Raw genomic sequence first — 21,164 nt, 5'->3', positions numbered from 1 at the left:
CAGGCTCAGCTCCTGCAAGCAGGCCAGTGCCTCTTGGGCCTGAGGCCTGGAGAGCAGCATCCTGGCCACAAAGAGGCTGTTCCAAGGGAGGCTGTTCCAGCTCTTGCCCCACGCGTCCCAGCACCTCCCAGGAGCCAGCGGAGCCGCTGCGGCGGGAGTGACGGGGCCCTCGGCCTCAGGCCGGGCTCGGGGTGCCCGGGGTACTGGTGGGGACCTTCCCCTACGAGCCGAGGGGAGGCGACGGGCTGCAGTGGGGCGAGCAGGCACTGGCGCCCCGCGGGCTGCACGGGAAAGGCCACAGGGTGGCCTGGGGCTGGGGAGCGGGGACAGGCGCGGGGGTCCCGGCCGCCCCCGCCCCTGCCTCGCCTGAGGTAGGCCCGGGCCACCGTGTCCGGGGCCCTTCCGGCAGGGCACTTCCGGCGGGGACCGGAAGCGGAGCCGGTGCGGCCATGGCGGTGAGTGGCGGGGCCGGGGATGTGGGCGCCCGGGGGCCCGGGGCGGGCGAGGCCGCTGACCGCCTCTCTTGGCTCCGCAGCCCAAGGGGAAGGCGGGGACCAAGGGGAAGAAGCAGATCTTCGAGGAGAACCGGGAGACGCTGCGCTTCTACCTCCGCATCATCCTGGGGGCCTCCGTGAGTGCGGCCGGGGGCGGGCGGCGCGGGGAGGTCCAGGCCCCGGGCGGGGCCGGGCAGGGCAGACAGCCGTGCCGTGTTCTCTCCGCAGGGCGTCTACGTCGTGGTGAACCTGGTGATCTTCTACCCCGCTGCCTCCGCCTGGACGTGGGTGAGCGCCCGGCCCGCTGCACGGCTGTCTGCTGCCCCGATGGGGGGCACCTGGGCCCGGCCCAGTGGCCAGCCGGCTCCTTTCCCGGTTGCCGTGATGGGCAAGGCCAGCAGGCCCCGCCACCCTGCCCGGGGATCGCGGTTTTGGCGGCTGACGTGTGTTCCCTTGTTGCAGCTAGCGTTCGTCTTCAGCTCCGTGGTCTATGGCACCAGCTACCGGTCCATGAGCTCCATGGCAAAGCCGTCTTTCACAGACGATGGCAGCCTTGCCGACGGGGGAATTGACCTGAATATGGAGCAGGGGATGGCAGAGTGAGTGTCCACACCCGCACGAGTCCAGGTGAGCAGGACCTGCTGCCTGAGCGTGCATGCAGAGCCAGGAGAGCCCTCAAAGGAGAAGGCCAGGCCTCTGCTTCCACCCCAGCTTGCCCACTGGCATGGGCATGGGGGTGCTGGAAGCCTGTAGCCGTTTTTTCTGGGAACGTACCTAAACTTCCTTGTTATCTGAGCGCTTGGTCTGGTGCGCACTGGTTGTGAGCTGCTGTGGTAGGTCAGCCTGGAACCTTAGGGCTGAGGCACGCAGGTAGGAGATCCCAGACGCATCAGCTGGAGCAGCTTACAACAGTCTTTCAGTGGAGGAACAGCGCTGACACTGTGCATACATGCATATGTGCTTCTGCAACATACAGATATGTTTCTTTTTAAACCATCACTGCTCGACAGAGCAGAGGGGCACACACTGCCAGTTACTCCATCCTGGCTGCAAACTGACCATATCTTGAACTGTTCTACACATAAGAAAAACCTGCTTTCTGTCTTAGCCAGCTGCTCTCACCTCCTCAGCCTTTCCTGCCCCTTGTGCTTGTGTGTTCCTCGTGTCTGTCTGCAGACAGTACCAAGTGTTTGCCTGTCCAGTGTTCTTGGTGGTGCTGTAACTTTTTTACTCAGTCAAGGAACACGCAACAGTAATCCCTGCAAAGCACTGTTAAATACGAGGTAACAATACTGAAACAGCAGAAATACCTTCTAGATTTACTTGTTTTCCAACGGTAAGCCCCAAAGTAGTTACAGAACACTGCCAGGCAGTTGTGGACACATCAGGCCTTTCTCTCTGTCCTCCCTGGCCTCACCTCTGTCCGTTGGCCCACCTTCCCACCTTCTGCTGGGGTCCTTCAGCACGTGCCCAGTGAGGTACCTGGGGTACTTGTCCCCTTCCCTGCCATGTCCTCGGCCTCCAGTTCCAGGTTTACCTCCACTTTTCCCTTGCTGCCAGGCTTTTGAAGAAACACAGTGGGGCCTGGCTGCCAGCAGAGTTGTCTGCATCACATCAAGTGTTCTTGTGCTGGAAGGGCCATGTATTGATTTAAATATTTTTGGTTTTCTTAACGTAAGTTTTATTTCTGCACCCAGCAGATGCCCAGGGATGTTATCAGCAGTCAGAATGACTTCTGCGGCACAGAACCTGCTGTCTCTGCACAGGATGAGCTCTCGTCTTGTGTTTTTTTAGTGGAGTAGTAAATCTTGTACCTGCAGCCAGAGTGACTCAGATAAGGGACTCAGCTGAGGGATGAGGTGTCTGTAAAGAAGGGGTTATTTCCAGTGTGTTCTGTGAGCCAGGCGCTTTATGTCCTTTTCATCCTACAGGGACTTTTTCCTGCTGGTCAGCTGAGCACTTTTCTCCAGTTTTACATTGTTTTGGTTCTGAGTGGAAGTGTTAGGTAGTTTGGATACCCTTTTTTGTGAAACACAGCATGGGGCAGTCAGGTAAGGAAGATACAGAAGTTTGATGCTGTCTGGCCTATCCCCTTAGTTGGGGGATGCCTTTGGGAGATGTGTAAGGCACCGAGGCAGAGTGGGTGCCCCAGTAACTGCCCCGTGCCTGTGTGTGATGGTGCTGTCAGGGGAAATGATTGACAGGCGTTAGCACAGGGATCCCCTTGCCTGCTCTGAAAAGGTGGTGGGTACAGCTGTAGCACTGCCGCAGTCCTGGTTGCAGTCGTGGTGCTTCCCTTAGTACTGAGGCTCCAAGGTTTTTCTGCCTGAGCAGTACACTGTTGGGGTGAATTTTATGATATGTTAAAGTGAATTGATGCTTGTCCGAGGCATGGGTTGTGCAAAACACGGAGGAGGCAGACCTGTAAAGACAAAACCTGCGCAGCTGAAGTTCCTATCCTTACCCTGTACTTTTGTACCTGAGCCTGTGCAGAGCCCTCAGCCATGAGTGCAAGTCTCAGTAGTTTAAGCTTCTTGCTACATGAACATGAAGTGTTTACAAGCACTCAGTGCTCCTCCCACCGGCTGTGTCTGTCTGGTGAAGTGCTCTAAATTAGCTTTGGGGATCAGGGAACCAGTCTGGGCCAGCGGTTGCTTTGGTTACTTTCAGAAAGCGGTGGATGTTTTCTTGCCTCTCAGCTGAGCGTGCCACAGCTGATGAATGCATGCTCTTTTGGAGCAGCTTCTGGAATGCTGCAGATACGAGGGCATTTCTCTCATGCTGCCTGTAACTGAAGCAGATGCTTTGTGTTCCTCTGGGGCTGAGGAAAACCGATCTTGCTGGTCTCTGGGAGAGCTGGGTTCATGGGAGCTCTGCCATCACCCTCCTGGCCTCCGGTGATGCATGAGATTTCTGAACTTCAGTGTCTCATCATAGAGCTATTGATGGTGGATTCTGCACTGTCTGGAGTTGATGACAGTGTCCCAGCCTAAACCAGTTGTTTCTGGTCACTTTGCTTTGTGCTGTGCTGGCCAGAATGAGACGAGCTGTTTCATTACCATTGCCTTTGCCTTTGTTTTCTTGACTCCGTTCCTGGATGTGATTTGAGCGTTTCTTACTCCAGCAGATGATGATTTAATGGGAGTGAAAGTTGGCATATTTCTAACCCTGTGGCTTGTGTGGAAAACCTCATCCCTGTTCACCTCTCTTGGGTGTCAGGTCCCCCCCCGAGAGTGGTGGCTGAGGTGTGGGCAGCTTGTTCCCCTCCCTGTAGCTGCTCTCAGCTCTGCCTCAGGCTGGCGGGGAAGACCCTGGAGTCGGATAAGCAGGAGGGGAGGGGGAGACATGTGTTGCTGTAGCTCAGCTTGCAGGTGATGATGTGCATGTCCTTGCAGCACTCCGGCCCTTTGGTGATCCTGAGTGTGTCTGTCAGCCTGTGAAATGGCACAGGGAAGATTCATGCTTCCCTTCATTGCAGCCAGCCATGGGCAGCTATACTTTATGCCATGATACATGTCAAATTGGCAGGTGCCGGCTTCTGTTGTAGGCTGCGAGGGTGGTGGTTTTGTTGCTGATTTCCCCCCCCCCCCCCCCCTCAGCTTTCTCAATGTCCCTTTTCAGAGGGAGCCTAGCTCTTTAGCTCATCAGCTTTATTTCTTTATTTTGTTTTCTGCTCTGATTCTTCTAGATCACCATGTGGGGCAAAGCACAGGTGCAGGGACAGCTCTTCGGTCGGCTGGGCAGGGTTGCTCCCCGGAGGCAGTGTAGACAGGCTGTGTTGGCAGAGGAGCTGGTGTATTCGGCAGGGGCTAGAACAGAAGGTTAATGTTTTGCTTTTCTTCCCTCAGGCACCTCAAGGATGTGATCCTGCTGACAGCTATAGTCCAAGTGCTGAGCTGCTTCTCGCTTTATGTCTGGTACTTCTGGCTCTTGGTAAGCCCCTGTGGTTTTCCTTATTGCTCTACATTGTCCCTGTCTTTCCCTGTCTTCATGACTGAGGACATTATTTATCCATTTAATTTCAGTGCCCTGTTTCAGACCAAAACTATTTTCTGATAAATTTTTTAATCTCCCTGTCAAATGTTGTTAAAAATGAGACTGTACAAGGGATAGAAGTCCTGATCCCTCTGGGTCAACCATGCAAAAACTAGGCTGGCCTTGGCCTTTCTCTCTGGTCCTGTGAAAGGGCAGTAAGAAACATGAGGCAGATCAAAGCCATCTTTGTGCTTAGAGTCTTTTTGTGACTGTGACAAACAGCCTGTGTTTCTTCTTGTTTGGTTTTCTCAGTCATTCACCAGCCCAGACTGAGGCTGGGAACTGCTGGACACTGTGCCACTTGGTAGATAAAATGCTGCAGGCTTTGGTCTCCTCTTAACACATCAGACTCTTTCTATCCTGAAACATTTGTCATGTGCCCCCAGCTAAAACTACTTTTGCAGAAGGACAAAAAGTCTCATGTTAGGTAAAAAAATCCCACAGTTGCTTTGATAAGACAAGGCAATGGTGGGAGCAAAGAAAGTTCTCTCCTTTCAGTCCTTACTCACAAGTTCCTTTCTAGCTGGCCTGGCAGGGGGCAGCCTAAGCTCGCTGTCCCCTGAAGACCATCTCGATCACTTGTTTTTTTAATTCAGAGAAATGCGGGTGTTTTCTGAAGAAGGGAGAGGCAGAATGTCTGGGCAGTTGAATCTTTCTGCGTAATTCAGTCCTGATGCTGGCATTTCCATATGTGAAGCCTGATGGCTGTATATGTATGCAAGTTCTTAAACCATATGAAGTCAGGCCATTTATTTTGGACACCTGCCACTGCCTTTGATTTCCATGCATCCTGTGATGCTCCTGATCCAGCCTGTACAGATACTCCAGCTCCTTTGGCTTCCTCAGTAGGTCCAGCCCTCCTGCCTGCAGCACTACCCTGTCAGAGCTGTCCCCAAAGTGACCGAGTTTGTGCCACGTGTTTTTGCAGGCTCCGGGGCGTGCTCTCTACCTCCTGTGGGTGAACATCCTGGGGCCCTGGCTTACAGCTGACTCTTCACCTGCTGGTCAGGAGCCAAATGAGAAGAAGCAACGCCGACAAGAACGCCGCCAGATGAAGCGCTTCTAGCCCTGGCTGGGGAGATAGATTAACGCTGTCTCTCATCTCCATGCTGTTATTTCATCAGGGATGCGACCGAAACCATCACAGTAGCTATGCTGCCCTCTGTCATTGCTGCCATTCCACTAGAAAGGCCGCAAGAGACTTCTCTTGGTTGCTTCTTAGCACCAGCCGAGGCCTTGCTCCTTGTGATGACAAGGGGGATGATGCTGGGATATGTGTAAATACCTTTTTAAAGCAGTGCCGTATCGTGTTCGAGGATTGCAACGCTGAAGGAAATAGTAATAAAAGAGCAGAGTCTAACTGACTGTGCTGGCAGTGCATTCATACAGGGCTGCTCGCAGAGGGGAGTTGATAAAAATGCCAGCGTGTTCTTGGAGACCTGGAGTGGAGGAAAACAAAATCCCTCAAGAGAAGCAGTCTCATCCCTTCCCAGGCTTGCTTTGTGCTGCCCAGCCTGCTACAGCATCTACACCCTGCAGTTTCTGCGAGATTGGAGCGTGGGGGTGCTGTGAACTGGGCTTGTAGCCAAAACTGGTGCTTTTGGGATTGAGCTTGGGAGGATTGAGCCTGGGATCTCTGGAGCCACAAATTGGCCATTGCTACCTTTGCAGGAGCTCAGTGGGACAAAAGGCAACAAAGCTGAACCCAAATCTACACAGGTTTTTTTTGTTTTGTTTTTAAAAAAAGGCTTTCCAAGGGGTGGCACAGCCAGGGTGCCATGACTGCTGCAGCAATCATGTGTTGGAGACCAGGAACAGCTCAGGGCCGCTTCCGCTTTTGCCTGCTTTGATTTATTAACATTGTCCTTGCCCAGTATGTTGTTTACACGCTCCGGTGACCCCTTCCTGCTACTGACGCACCAACCTTGAGCCATGCAGCTTCGCCTGTGCAAGTGCGACACACAGTCAGTGCTCACAGTGGTGCCAGCCTGGCTTTTGATGCTACCCACAACCTTTTGCCCACATACTGTTTCCATTACATCATTTTTATTACACGTTTTTTCCTAACATCAAGCCCAGTCCCCACACTGAGTCCTCACAGACAGTCAGAATGGCTGTAGTTGGGGTGCAGAGCACTGGTTAATTGTGGGCAAATAACTGGGTGGGGGAGAGGAGAGCACAGGTTGATATTTGGGGGATTAAAGTCCTTCCTGCTGCTGGCAAGGGGCATGAGGGGAGGGGCTGGGAGTGGGAAACGCATGCACCGGGCACCCAATGGGTACAGGCCAGCCCTTATTCCTTACCAGGGCTGCCAGGTACAGCCCAGAGCCCCCTGCTGTCTGCTAGCCCCGAGGAGGTGCCCCCACTGTGCTGAGAGCACCCCGGTACGCTACGGCCACCCTCCACCCACTGCAACTACCCCAGCACAGCCTCCTGCACTTCTGGGGCACCAGTGCATCTCCCCGCTCTGCCCTCGCTCCCTCTCAACCCTCTTCTCCAGCTCCCCAAAGCCACGTGGAGCCACGCAGCCATCCCCAAAATGCACAGGGTGTCAGGGTGGGAAGGGAACACATCAACACTAACCACACCAGCCCTCTCGGCCATGCTACCCTACACAGCAGTACATGCACAGCGGCCACCTGGGCGCAGGGGGAGGCTCAGGCTCTGTCCTCTCCTCCAGGCTCCAGCCCCAATAAATAGCCAGTAACTGGCACCAGTCACACCCTTGGGGTGCCAGTTGTGGGGGGATGCCCCTCAGTCAGGCAGCAGCTGCTCCAGCTCCTCCTCGTTCAGCCCGTTGGTGGTGACAATGTGGTCCAGCTGCTTCATGTACCGCTCCAGGTCCTGCATGAAATGGGGGATGCGGGCCTTCTCCAGGACCCCAAATTTCTTCAGCCGATTCACATCTTCATAGGAGACCTGACGGGAAGCAGGGAGATGGTCAGCCCCCAGCACCCCAAACTTGGGCAGATGTCTGACCCTGCTGCAGCCCCCTGGTTCACCCCATCAGGACACACAGAGACACACACACGGACGTGCACGCCTACAGGGAGGCGCTGGCAGAGCTGCTCAGGGGGGTGCGGGATTTGTGAGGATTTGTGGGTTTGGCCATGCTCTGTCACTGCAGGGACAGGTGACAGCAGGACTGCTGCAGCTGAGGCAGAGGGCCAGTGGCACAGCTGGCAGAGCTTAACCTGCTGGCTCAAGCATGTCCCCCAAATTCTCCCACGGAGGAGTACAGATTGTCCCTTTCTTCCGTGCATCCTGCCCAGCACAGCCTTCCCCTGCTCCACCGAGACCCGTAAGAACAGGGAAAGCGCAGAGCTGAAGGGCTGACAGCCCAAGGCTTGTTTTTGGGAAGCCGTGGGACTGAGGGGGGCCATAGGAGCTTTGGGATGGGACAGGGATCCAGGATCAGCTGCGCCCCACCCCAGCATTACCTTTCCAAGTGCAGCCAGCAGCGGGAAGTCGATGGTCTGCCGATGGCGCAGGATGCGAAGGATCCCATCGAGGTAGACCTGGTCCTTACTGAAACAGCCTGGAAGAGTGGGAAAGGCTGGGAAGTGAGAGTCCAGCTCCCCACTGCCCTCCAGCTCACCCAAATGTCTGCTGACCGCAGTAACCAGAGTGATGGCACTGGCTCAGGGTGACACAACTGCACCAGGGCTCAGGCATTGCTGGTGCCACGGCCAGGATCACTGGGTCCCAACGGACAAGCACTGAGAAGCAGTGCACCAGGGACCACGGAGGCAGCAAGAGCTCTTTCCTCTCACTAGAATGCTTTCACCCTTCCTCCCCATACATTTATTTTTTTTAAGGGTAAACCACTGCAAGAATCTAGATGCATTCCCAGAAATGCTCATTTTTCCTCTCCTTTGGCTACTGCCTCCCCAGGAGCCTGTGTGAGTCACTCCCATCAGACTGCAACCAACTTACGGGGTTCCCGGGGGGACCTCATCCACACCCACTTGACCCCGAGCAGCCAAAGAGCTGCTGTGCTGTGCCAGCATGTAAAAGATCACTGCCATAAAGACAAGTGTAAACCCGCAGGAGCGCGGTGCTGGGGATGGGGAGGGATGCAGGGGTGGGCAGAGCCACCATTTCAAAGGCTGCTCTGCCCACAGGACCAGTGAGACTCAAACCCACCCAACAGCAAAACATCCCTGCCTCTGGTTTGTCTTAAGAACAATAAATTAAAAAAAATCCCTTCCAAACCCCGAAGGCTTTACACCATCCGAGCAGTACCTGGCTGCGAGGTGTCAGTCTGGCCCCGCTTAGCCCGCACACAGTACTCCCACCGGACACTGGCATCCTGGACATACTGCTCCAGATCCTGGAAGAGGGCGGAGAAGGAGAGGTGGCTGGCTCGTTCGATGGTGTAGTAGAGCAGGGCTGCCCGCCACAGGAAGGGCTGCTTGCGGAAGAGGACGCTGTGCAGGCTGGCCAAGCCTTCCTCCGTGGGGTTGGCGGGCTTCAGGCTGTACTGCTTGCGGCCCTCAGAGCTGTGCCAGGGCTGGCGGGTGTTGTTCACCCCCCGGATGTAGTGGGTGCCTGGGGAGGGGGAATGGGAGTGAGCACCATCCACTGTGCCCTCCAAAAAGCTGGGCTCTCAGCCCCCCTGAGTCACTGGGGTTGAGGCTGAGACCCAGCACCCATGGGTGCCTCTGCCATCCTTGGCTGGAGATGCTGCCATGGGACATCTGCTTGCTCTGGTGCCCGGGGTGGGCAACAGGCACAGCCACATGGGTGGGTGCTGGACACTCCCCACATGGAGAGGCACCCAGGTGGCCTCAACACTTTCCAAAACCCATGCAGGAGCACCCCTCCAGGATGCTCCTTGCAGGACCCAGTAAGTATGACGTTGGCCCATGGTCCCTGCAGCCCTGGGACTGTTACCTCAGTGACAACGAGAGGATGCTCACAGCATCACCCCACTCTGCCCATCACCCACAGCCACCCCACTGCTGACCGATCTCGTGGCGCAGCATCCCCTCCAGCCAGTGCTGCCGGGCTCCAGCCAGGTTGATGGCCAGTGTCGGCCGGCTGTCCTCCACCATCATCACCGCCTGGGACAGGAGGTCATCTGTGAGCTGCACCACCACCTGCAGAAAAAGAAGGCAACTGTCATCAGCACTGCTGTGGGACAAGATGCTCAGCAGGGTCTTGGCTCTAAGCAGAAGCTGAGATGGTGCCAGATGGTCAGAAAAAGTCACCAGTGCCGTGGTTGGCACCATCCGGCACCGCTGCACCATCACCAGCTTGTGCTGCAGCTCCCCAAAGAAACCACAGAGAGTAGGAGCAGGCAGGGAGAGCACTGCCAGCACTGAGGGTGTACCAAAAGAGATGACCCCACAAGGGTCTGAGGTAACTCCTTTAATCTCTTTACAGCCAGCAAACATGAGCAGGCACCATGGAGGGAGCAGGCAGCTCCTGCGTAGCCTCTTCCAGCATCCCTCTGGCTTCAGCATCCCCTGCCCCACCTCATCGCCACAGGCTCCCCACAATTTTATAGCCACACCCGACAGGCGTGCTCCAGAGACCTGCCCAGTCCCACCAGCAATGGGATGGCACAGTAAATTTGGTCACCTAAACAACCAACAGCACCCGCTTGGTTATGGGTCCAACCTCTAGACACCCCCCAGTAAATATTGCCCAAGGGAACCAAGGCTCTGGCTCCATTTTCATGGACTCTCCTGCGAATTCTCCCTTTCGAGGCTGCAAGACATGGGCAGTGAGGACGGACCCCCCCCAATGCACCCTCCCGGAGGGAACCACGTCTGCTGGCCAAAGTTCACAGCAGGGCCAGCAATGCACGCGCATGACTGGCAAATATCTTTATATAGAAGAAAACGGCTATTTTGGGAAAGCTGGCTACCGCAAGGGCTGGAGCCAAGACAGCTGCTCTACGTTAACAGGATTTAATGTGCTGGCCAAGCAGCATTTTCTGACCATCTGACTTCAGACCTGCAGCATCGCTGGAGGAGACAGCCCCGGAAGCTCTCACACCTGAGGTCCAGCTGCAGTAATGCTCAGGACACCTTTGGGCACATACCAATTTAATCTCAAAATTCTTCCCCCACATACATATTAACTCTAAAAACATCTACCACTTCACAGCCGACACTTTTCAGGATGAAAATGTGCACACACATTACTATGTGACAATTCTTCTCTTATTTAAAAAGGACAGGAGACTGAGTTTGCTTTAACTCAGATTTATTATTGTGCAAAACCGCTCATGAAAGCCAAGAGCGCAACGTAACAGCAGAGTCTACCACTGGGCAAATGAACAGCATGAAATACTTAAAGACTGCAATTGCTTACCTGGATTAAAATATACCAGCGTGAAAGAGAATCCCTCCAATTCTGAGAAAAGACTTGCCAGTTCGCTTCTGACTTATAAGCATCTGTGAGCTTTATTTCTGCTCCAGTAAACAAGTCAAAATAAATAAGGGTTGCAGTTTTGCTGCCCTCTCCCACATCCAGCCCTCGGTGACCTGGGACAAACTGAAGCAGGGAACTGATCCAGACTAAAACTGGTCATACGGTCCACCTTCATTTCCAGCAAGATCCTCACACGAGCTCTCACAGGGGGCTCTTGGTGGAGAGAAGACTTTCAGCAGCAGCACCAGCTCCTGCTAACAGCCCCATCAGGGGCTACAACAGGCAGGGAAGGTTTTGGCTTCACCACAAGCAGAAATAAGGAGGTAAGAATGAGCCAGGTTCTGGTATGATTGTAACCAATTCCCATTGATTAGGTCAGCTCCGTGTGATGAGACCACTGCCTGGACATCTGAAATGGCAATCCCAAATGCACCTAGTGGCGGCTGAAATCCTGGTACGTGGGAGGGGATGGGGAGAGCCAGGGGACAGAGTTTAAACCAGAAGAAAGAAGAAGAGGAATACATTCCATTGTCGCAGCACTTTCCTGTTCCCTCGATGACACTGCAGCACAGAACTGGTGCCCGGACCCTGTGACAGTCCCTGGGTCCTTGCTGCCTGACGTGTGGCTCTTACAGGGAGCCCTGGAGATGATGCACTGTGTCAGACAGAGCTCTGCTGCCAGGATACAGGATGCTTGGCTGGGAGTGGTCCCCAAGGCCAGGTCCACACCTTGCTGCCTTGTCATGTTTCACTGCCCCTATATGGAAAAAAACCCACCCCAAAGAGGTTGGAATTTAGGAAATTAGATACAGAAAAACTAACTTCTTCCCCAAGATAAATGCTCTCACTCCTGCTCTGCCCAAGCCTATTTAAAAAAGTACCCCTTCCCACACCACCCTGCTGGCTGCTCCTCTCTGCTTTTCTCCATTTTGCAGTTGCTCATCCTCGGCCAGGTTAAGCTGGCTTCCTCTGGCCACCGGCCTCAGGCGGCAGCGATTCAACAGCTCCAGGGTCCCCATAGGAGGCAGGAGCGGGACCAGCCCAGCTGGTGGGTTTTGGGAGGCTGGTGCTTGCTTGGCATCCCCCGAGCACTTCAAGTTTCCCTTGTGCGAGTTCAAAAGCCATCTCTGAAAACAATGCTTGGAGCACACGTGCAAGAGAAATAATATATAAACCCAGGAGTTTAACCGTATTGGTGGTACACAGAAAAATGCTCCACACAGCTCACGACCTGCTGTTCCAGTGACCTCCAGCCAGCTCTCCCTTCCCATTTGCACTGGCATCTTAATCCCACCCCTGAAGAAATCTCTTTTAATTATAACCCAAACATCTGTCCATCACCTATCCATGGCTTTTTCCTCTGCTGTACTGGGAATGCCATGTCCTGCATCCTACACCGCATCTTCCCTGCTGTTATTCCAGGCTAGCACCCGCGCATCCTACCAGGGCTGAGCTTGCCCAATGAGCTGATTTTTATATTATTTGAGGGGTGGGGGGATGGGGGGGCTTTATGCTACAGGACAAGTACTGTCACCAGGCTGGGTACCCCCATCTCGCAATGGCACAGGGCTGCTGCACCCATGACCTGCTCGTACAACTGAAGGCGAGCACCAAACGAGCCCAGACAAACCATGGAAAGGCAAGTGCTGTCCCGCAACCTTCACTACCCTGCCTGAACAGAAGGCAGGCTGAACAGCCCAAAACCAATTTTTTTTCCTTTTTCTTTTCCTATCTGCTATCATCATGCACCAGGTGAGCAAAAAGAAATGCAGCAAGTGGCTGGAAAATAAGAGGCAGCCGAGGATGCTGAGGGTGCGATGCTCAGCACCCTCGAGGATGCAATGCTCAGCACTGAAACTAGGTCCTGCACAAGTCCTTTTTCAGCAAGGCAGCAAGAACTGAAACGCATAACAAAGCACTCTCTGGGACCCGGCATCTGAAGGAAGACCCAAGAGCACAGAAGACTTCAGTGTACAACAAGCTGCACACTGCTGGAGGCTGCACACAGAGGGAAGGGTGTAGCTGAAGTAACCTGGCTGGGTTTTCAGGAATCAAGAAAAACTCCAAGCAAGAACATCCCAGAGCCTTTAGAGGAAGAATTCAAGTCAGAGGGAGCACTTCTGATTATTGTTTTTCCTGCTCTCATGATGAAGAAAAGGTAAAGGCAACAGAAACAGCAACACTCAACCTGATTATATGGAGTGCAAACTATTTTTCCCTGTACAAGAGCTCGATGGCATCAAGTGAAGCAGTTAGGAAGCTGATTCAGGACGAAGAAGCATCAGCAATCTGTGCAACCTGCAGCAGGAGCTCTGCGGCGGTTCACGATCAGGCAGGCAAACCAACAGCAGGGGTTTTGCAGGCAGAAACACTCGCCAGCTCAGGAAGGCACAGGGCTCCCATGGCTGGAGAGAAACTCCCCACCCCTGTCCTAAGGATGCAAAGATCCCAGGACAGAGTGGGGCAGGGGAATGAGGATGGAAACAGACTGATCCAGGGATTGGGAAAGACGCTGCTTGGAGAGGACAAGAGCTCCTGCAGCCACGGGTACAGCTGCAGGTTGCCGTATCCCCACAAGAACCGAAAATGTGAACGTGCCCAGGGGCCACCATGGTGAGACAATGGGCAAAACGCCACAATGTCATTCTTCAGATGTCAGCCTGATGACTTCTTAGAGGCACTGGCTTGGGTTATTTTATTTTTTCCCTTTATTTGACAACATAGAGATATAGCGTTGTTTTTTCTTATGAAAGAGAGGTGCCAAGAGCCCCGCTGTGCAGAGCCAGCTGCCCGGGAGCAATGGGAAGGGACTCTCAGCACTGCTGGAGACTGCAGCTTCACACAGCCCCATTAGCTGCCTGCAGCCCCTCTCCAGCTGCAGCAGCCCATCCACCCACTGAGCGGCACCACTTGCCTTATTCTGGGACCCTCCAGCTTTGCAGATGCTGTTACAACAGGGGCTGTGACTCCAGCCAAAGTCCTACTACTGGAGCAGCAACACCAGCTCCCCGGGTCTGTGACCTTGTTCTCAGCAGGATCCCCAGCGCATCCTCATGGTCCACAAAGCTTCTGTTCAGCTTTCAGGGATGTGATGATGGAGAAGGAGCTCATCCCCAGGAACTGAGGGACAACTGCTGACAGCCCCCACGGTGCCGGAGCACAGGCTCCTGCCTCTCCCCAGCTCTGTGGCACTGCTCAGGACCTCACACGCCAAGAAAGCACCGGTACTAAGCAGCTCAGAGGTGGAGGGGCACCACCGATGGGATCCCATGAGATGCTAGCTAGCGCTGTTTGGCTCACATTTCACAACCCCGGGGACTGCCACGCAGTACTCACCAACGGGGCCAGGCCTTTCTCTGCTGCAGGCTGGGAGCTCACCGAAATCCCTAGGGAGACCTCTGAGCTCTGGCAGCGTCACGTCAGTCCTGAGCCAGAAGAAAAGCAGAAGAGCTTCAGGATCTGCGGCTTGGACAAAGAAGCTTTTGAAGACACAAAGTTAATTATAGTGCAGATACTTACCCACGAGCATGCTGCCTGCAGCACCGGACAGTGGGATCCTGCCTTCACCCATGATGGGTACCAGGGACAAGGGGCAGCTGCCTGCAGCAACTGCCACCAGCCTGGCACACCGCCTGCCCCAACTGCCTGCAGGCAGCGACGCAGCAGCGGGTCCGTCTGGGCTAACGCAGCCCCCTGCGCGACAGTTTCTTCCTTAGTTTGTTTGTGGGGTTTTTTAAGCAACCCATCACAATTAGTATGTATCAGCGAAGCAAACAGGACAGCAGAACAGACCGGGCACAGCAGGCTAAAGTCAAGAATCCCAGAGACAGCCACCGGGTGGGGGATACACATCTGAAACCCCCCAGGTCCCTGCCAGGGTTATTGTTTTTGATAATTTAAAATTATCAGCGAAGCAGAAGCTCCGCAGGTTTTCGCCCTGTACAGGGAGCGAGCTTTGCCAACACCGCTGTATTGACAGCAGATGAAACCCTTCCCTCTTCCCTGCACCAGAGCAATTCAGCAAGATTTCTAGCAGGTAGCAACAAACAAACACTTTAGTTGTTTTAAAAGCACTTACCAAAAGTTTCAGATAAAACAGCAATGTACCTTGCATGCCGATGCGCAAACATAATTGCTGAACCCTGCGTGCCCTTGAGCAAAGGGAAAATTATACAGGGCTGGAAGGAAGCCAGTTGTACACCAATATGGAAGAAAAAAAAAAAAAAAAAAAAAAAGTCTTTCTGCCCAGCCAGAGCTGAATTTGGGTTAGATTAATGGAGAAGAGTGGAACAGCTGTATTTAATCAATAAAATCAAGAGACAGACCACAACCAGCAAGTCACAAGCGTGGGTCTGTAAGGCTGCCTGGCTGCATACGGGGACTGGTTCTGGGCACTAAGAGGTAGCTGAGTTATAGGAATAGATCTGCAGAAATCCTTTCTGTCCTAAGCAAAGGTGCAGGAGGAACCAAGGTGCCAAATCCGCATACCAGGGACACCCCCAGGGGGAATCAGGGCAAACCAAGAGGGCTGAAGGCGGAAAGTCCCCTGGCCAGGTGGGACCTCAGGGAACCACTCACTCCCGCTTTTCCAGGCATGGAACGCACTGGGTACCACCAAGCAAGTTGATGCTTCAGGGAAATGCTTGTAAAGGGCCCTGTTTGGAGGTGGAGGTGAAAAAACAGAGGTAGGAAAAACAGTGCGGCCAAGAGGCAGCGTGAGGAAGGCCCCCCCTCCCCCCAGCCAGCACTGCATAGCCTTCTGCCCCGCAGCCAACAGCCCAAGGCAGCCCTGAAAGCCAAAAAAAAGCAAAGCCAGGTCCAGAAACCCTTCTGAGCACTTGAACCAGGACAGTGGAAGCACTTTGCCCACACCTTGCTGGCAGAAGGGGCAAAAAACGCCCCTTAACTGAAGCTGTGGGACATCCCACACTGGGTGCTGCTGGGGGCATGGAGAAACTGGATTAAGAGATGCCGAACTTCTGCCTGGCAACCGTCACGTCCTAACCACGGACTTCCCAGCCTTAAAACCCGAGCTTGGGGTTTCAAAGTGCTGTAACCTGGCAAATCCCACAGGACAGTGGGAAATCTCTCTTCCCAGCTTTGCTTCTGGGCATGCGAGCAAAGGCAGCTGTCGGAGATGCCTGCCATGCACTGCCAACAGCAAGAGATGCATTCCCGACAGTAATTGATACCTCATGCATGCAGCAAAAGGCTGCTCGCATGGCCACGCAGGCAAGCAGCAGCTTCTCTCCCTCTCAAGCATAAACTGAATATATTGATATACCCTGAAAAAATCACGAGAAATTGGTGGGGAACCAGCACCCATGTCCTAACGCTGGGGTGTACAGTGAAGGCAGCCAAGCTGGAGACAAAAGGACACCACGGATCAGAGTAGAAAAACTTCTTTGTACCTTAATCTGAATTTCTTAATCTGAATCCTTTTTATCAGAAAATAAATATTTTGCAGCTGTATTTTACAAGTAACAAAGCAGGGACACAGATTACCTCTCCCACGCAGCCTTCCTTCTGCATGTACTTTCGGATCACGGACCAGATCTGGCACTTGCTCAGCAGCCTCCCGCCTGTGGCGACCTCGAAGCTCTCGTAGGTCCCATACTTCTCCAGGACAGCACGAATGATCCTGATTGCCTGTTGCATGCAGAAACAAAACATCAGTGCCAACACCCTCCCTGCTTATAAATACACCTTAAAACCCCACGCACAATTAAACCCAGCGGAGATAATCCCCGATAAACGCCTGTGAAGCAAGATATGGTTTTGCAAGATCTAACAAACCAAGGAGACAGAGCCAGCTGGAGGTAGCTGCCAGGCCAGACGGACCCTTAAGGCAATCAGCACAACCCACAGGATATTCTTTCTGCTTTTTATCACCCTTGCAAGCATCTGTTGTGGGTACTGGGCAAAGCAGAAGTGAAACAGCATCATCACAGCATGCTGCCTCTGGAGGTTAAAGCCATGATTTTTTTTCATCTTTTCTGCTTTTGGTGCTCCTTTCAAAGTGTAGTGCTTGCACAAAGGGTCTAGCTTATCAGCCTCCTTTTTACTCTGCGAGTTTCTTGTTGGAGTGCTGGACAGCAAGTATGGCAGTAAGGCCATGCATCACCCTTTGCAGCGATGCTGCTTCCTCCTCTTCCAACAGGGTCACAGCACAACCAGCCTGCTGCACACCAACAGCCTTCTAATAAAAGCAGCACATGCTATCTTATTAGCATTAACATTTATAGAGCATCTGTAAAATAGGAGCATTTATTAGCACATTTCCTTCTCCAAAAGTGAGTTTTCATTATAGACATTTTCAAGCAATGACTCTCCAGCCTACTAATATATACTCCAAAGTAGATGATGATGACTTTGAACCAGTTCTGGAGTTTTTCCAGCAGTTTGATTGAATCCCTAAACCTGGCTGAGCTGCCGCCGAGCTTCCCAGCCCAGGACCAAGCACAACTCCTGAATGGTGCGCGCTCTACCTCCTGAGCTGAGCAACCCCCTTTGCTCTCAGAGGGGCTCTAGGCAGCGGCGGGAGCCCTGTGGAGCAGGTCCCTTCCCTCCATCATCCCTGAGGTCACTCAGGACCAGGGGATGGGTGCTCAGCACCAGTACAACACTCAAACCACCCAACACTCTGTAAAGAGGGGCTGCATGGTCTGCGCCTGATGAGCAGCCTCTTCTACTGCAGCAGAAGGTCCTGATTTTCCTTCCCTAGACAGTATTCTCTGCACAGCTGATTTTTATTCTCCAGTTGCTGTGTCTTTCCAGGAGAAGCTTTGTGGGTTTGTTTTGTGCCATTGGTTTGTTTGGATTTTTTGTTTTGTTTGCTGATCCAGATCTTTTTGGCAGCGCCATAAGGTACCTCCTGCTGACAGCACCAGCAAAAAGAACCATTTCTTCCTCCTACCTCTGCTCAGCCACTTGCCTTCTCCCCGCAGGGGACCTAAAGCATGAAGCCAAGAGAAACCCAGCACAGCTGGTGCCCAGGAGTAAGACAACCAAACAGCATGCTCCTCACCAACCTCCAGCACACTTCCCACCAGGCAAAATTCCTAAGATACCAAGTTTAGCGTTCCAAGAGGCTGCTGAGCATCCCCAGGCAGCCCAAAATTGTGCACCCACCATACGCAGTGAGATAACAAATCCTCCAGCCCCAGCTCCATACTGGTGCCACTCACATTCCCATGACAAACCAGGGACGTGATCTCCAGGGTGATGAGCCTCTGTGGGGCTAGAAGAATCCTTCTGGCTTATTTAAATTTTCTACTAAAAAAATAAAATAACCCCCCCAAGCCCATGCATTGAGGCAGCTGGTGGAGCAGCAAGCTGGAAGCAGGGAGCTGGCACTGGTTTGTCTGCTCTTGTCCAAAGATGCTGGCTTAGCAAAAGGTCCCGTTTATTTAAGCTCCATGATTAATGCAGGTTTTTAAACTAAAAGCAGTTTATAGCTAATAGCTGGCAAGGAAGAAGGTTTCCTAAAATAAAAGAGACTGAAGGGAGGTTACTGCAGGGGACAAGCAAAGGAACAGTGACATGAGTACTGTCCCATCACACAGTCACCAAAGAACTTGCAGAAACATTGGCAGAAACACTCAACACAGTATTTCTTGCAAAGGGCTTTAGGATCCAGGATGAGACCATTCACACTGGTTATGAACATTTAATTTCGGTCATTTGAGGTAAGGCACAGAGGAAGAATTATCTCAATTATTCATCTTTTACTATATTGAAGTCAACTGTACCAAAACAGAAAGCAAGGAGGGGGAGAAATAGCTTCTGAACAACTCATTTTACAGTATTACTTGGAGACTGAAATGCACTTAAATGCAGGAGGAAAACACTGAAAAAGCCAGCAAGGCCTTTATAGGAGTCAGACCGTCTCCCCTGCAACAGCATCACTTGCAACAGCTTATCCAGGACAGAGGTATGGCAGGCACTGGAAATGACTAACTGCTTAGAAAGCTGTTTACAGAAAGCCTGAATCATCTGGATAATAATTCAGGCAGAGGTATCGGAAGTAACGCAAGAACAAGTAAACATCTAAAGAACAATAAATAAATCCGGGAAGAAGCTGTTATTTGAAACACCAGGCAAAAGCTCCCGGTGAGGAGGTGTACAGAAACGCCTCTGGCACGCAAGCAAGAGGTTTGGTTATCAGGTCCCTTGGATGTGGCTGAAAGTGAAAGAGTCCGTGTGGCAGAAAGGATGTTCTTGCCAGAGGTGGGATCCCCAGCCCCACAGCAAAGCGGTGGAGGGGCACAGCAGGGGTCCCGGCCCCACGAACAGAACAAAGGGACAGCACAGCTCCGCTGCCTGAGGCCAGGCCAGGCTCCTCTTCGGGCAGCAAGAACCCAACCTGCTGCCCACGCTGCAACCGGGTGCCGCTTGCTCGCTCGCTGCCATCCATGCACCACTTTGACCCGGGCAGGAGCCAGTCGGGAACGTTTTGGTAGCGTATGGGCATTGGAAAAAGTTAAGTGAAATAATACAGACTCCTTTAGCAGAGCCTGCACCAACGATTATCAGCGCTGACTGCATCTGCTGATGCCTTAAGGATGCTGCCACACCGGACAACCTTTAGGCCTCGCAGAACCATGCCCCCGGGGCACTGCGGCCCCCCGCCCACGCAGCCCCTCCACTACCTCTGCGGCAACAAGGGCACAGCAACCCCGGCCAGGTGCCCCCAGCGCCCAGCCAGTGCGTGCGTGCGCCCAAGCAGGGGCCGGCTGGGTGCTGGCAGCACCATCCAGCACCGGCGGGGCTGTCACCGGGCAGAGCTGTCACCAGGCAGGCGCGGGTGCTGGGGCCAGTGTGCAGAAGCTGCTGAGCGGGGCTAGCCGGGGCAGCGCCGGCAGCGGATGCAGGCGGCCCGGCCCCGCCACGGCACGTCCCGGTGGCACCGGGCCGGTGACGCTGCCCTGCACCAGGCCACCCGCGCCGGGGGGTGCTGCCCGCACGGGCGGGGGGAAGGCGGGGAGCGGGGGTCCGGGCTCCCCCGGTTCCTCCCTCTGCCGTCTCCCGGGCTGTGCACTCCATCCCGGAGCCGCCGCGCTGCTCCCCCCGGCCGGGCGGCAACGGCACGGGCGGGGGCCAGGGGCTCGGGCGGCGGTACCGGCGGGGGTGCGGGCGGCGGTACCGACGGGGGGCGCAGGCGGCGCGTGCCCCGCCCTCACCTGAGCGACGAAGCGGTCGGAGGCGGCCCCGTACTTGTCCAGCACGGCGGCGGGCACCGGCTCGGCGTACTCGAACTGCGGGTCGTAGGCGAAGCTGGCTCGGAAGAAGCGCTCCCGTTCGGCCTCCACGTTGCGCGGCCGCAAGGCCACCAGCAGGCAGGGGCTGCGCCGCCCGCCGCCCTCCTCCCCGCGGCCCCGCGCGATGTGGGGCAGCGAGGCGGCGGCGCGCATCCCACCGCGGCCCCCCGTGCCTTCGCCCCGCCGCGTCCCGGCGCCGGTTTCCGAAAGGCGGCGGGCTCCCCGCCGGCAGCGAGGCGGCGGGGGGCCCGGGCAGGAGCAGAGCGGCGGGCCATGCCGGGGGGCGGCGCGGGGGCCCAACACCATGGCCTCCGGCGCGGCAGCACGTGGGCTGCGCCGGGCCGACCCCCGCGCCTCCGCCCCGAGCACGCGCCGCCGCCCGCCAATCGGCGCCGCGCCCGCAGCGCCGCGGCCAGTAGGAACGGGGCATGAGGGCGAAGGCCCCGCCCCGCCGCGTTGAGCCCCGCCCCGCGCGGAACCCGCCCTGTCCGCGGCCGCCAGCGCAGCCCGCGCCCCGCCACCGGGCCTGCCGCACCGCCGGCTGCCTCCCCAGCCCCACTAGCGCGGCCGGCCCCGGCGCATCACCACCACCAGCTGTGTTGCCGCCCCAGTTGCATCGCCATCCTCGGTTGCATCGGCAGCCCCAGCTGTGTCACCAGTCCCAGTTGCATTGCCACCCTGTTTGTATCACCAGCCTTGGCTGTGCCGCCAGCCCTGGCTGCCCTGGCTGCATTGCTGCTCCGGCTGTGTCACCACCCCCAGCTGCATCACCGGCCCCAGTTGTGTCGCCAGTCCCCATTGCATTGCCAGGCCTGGTCACATCACCAACCCTGGCTGTGTCACCAGCCCAAGTTGCATTGTCACCCTGGCCCTGTCACCAACCCCAATCATATTGTCACCCCGATTGTTTTGCCAGGCCTGGCGGCACTGCCAATCCCAGTTGCAATGCAGAGCATGTGGCTCTTCCCAACAGCTCCTGGGGTGCCTCCGG

The 21,164-nt window shown here is 54.9% G+C and overlaps 2 protein-coding genes across 2 annotated transcripts; one reads left to right on the top strand and one right to left on the bottom strand.

The window, feature by feature from the left end:
* Nucleotides 1–336: 336 nt before the first annotated feature.
* Nucleotides 337–5,894, top strand: TMEM208 (transmembrane protein 208). Its single transcript, XM_080364982.1, has 6 exons — nucleotides 337–455; nucleotides 536–631; nucleotides 723–782; nucleotides 957–1,093; nucleotides 4,343–4,427; nucleotides 5,458–5,894. The coding sequence occupies exons 1-6, from the start codon at nucleotides 450–452 to the stop codon at nucleotides 5,593–5,595; spliced, it is 522 nt and encodes a 173-aa protein (XP_080221108.1). The 5' UTR covers nucleotides 337–449; the 3' UTR covers nucleotides 5,596–5,894.
* Nucleotides 5,895–6,553: 659 nt separating this feature from the next.
* On the bottom strand, nucleotides 6,554–21,109 carry MATCAP1 (microtubule associated tyrosine carboxypeptidase 1). The gene is made up of 6 exons (XM_080364969.1): nucleotides 20,096–21,109; nucleotides 16,419–16,562; nucleotides 9,499–9,631; nucleotides 8,775–9,080; nucleotides 7,970–8,067; nucleotides 6,554–7,448 (listed from the first exon to the last, which is right to left on the bottom strand). The coding sequence occupies exons 1-6, from the start codon at nucleotides 20,477–20,479 to the stop codon at nucleotides 7,284–7,286; spliced, it is 1,230 nt and encodes a 409-aa protein (XP_080221095.1). The 5' UTR covers nucleotides 20,480–21,109; the 3' UTR covers nucleotides 6,554–7,283.
* Nucleotides 21,110–21,164: the final 55 nt, after the last annotated feature.

This window comes from Falco punctatus (genome assembly GCF_963210335.1).
Source record: "Falco punctatus genome assembly, chromosome: 14".
NCBI lineage: Eukaryota > Metazoa > Chordata > Aves > Falconiformes > Falconidae > Falco > Falco punctatus.
This window is presented reverse-complemented; position numbering and strand designations above follow the sequence as displayed.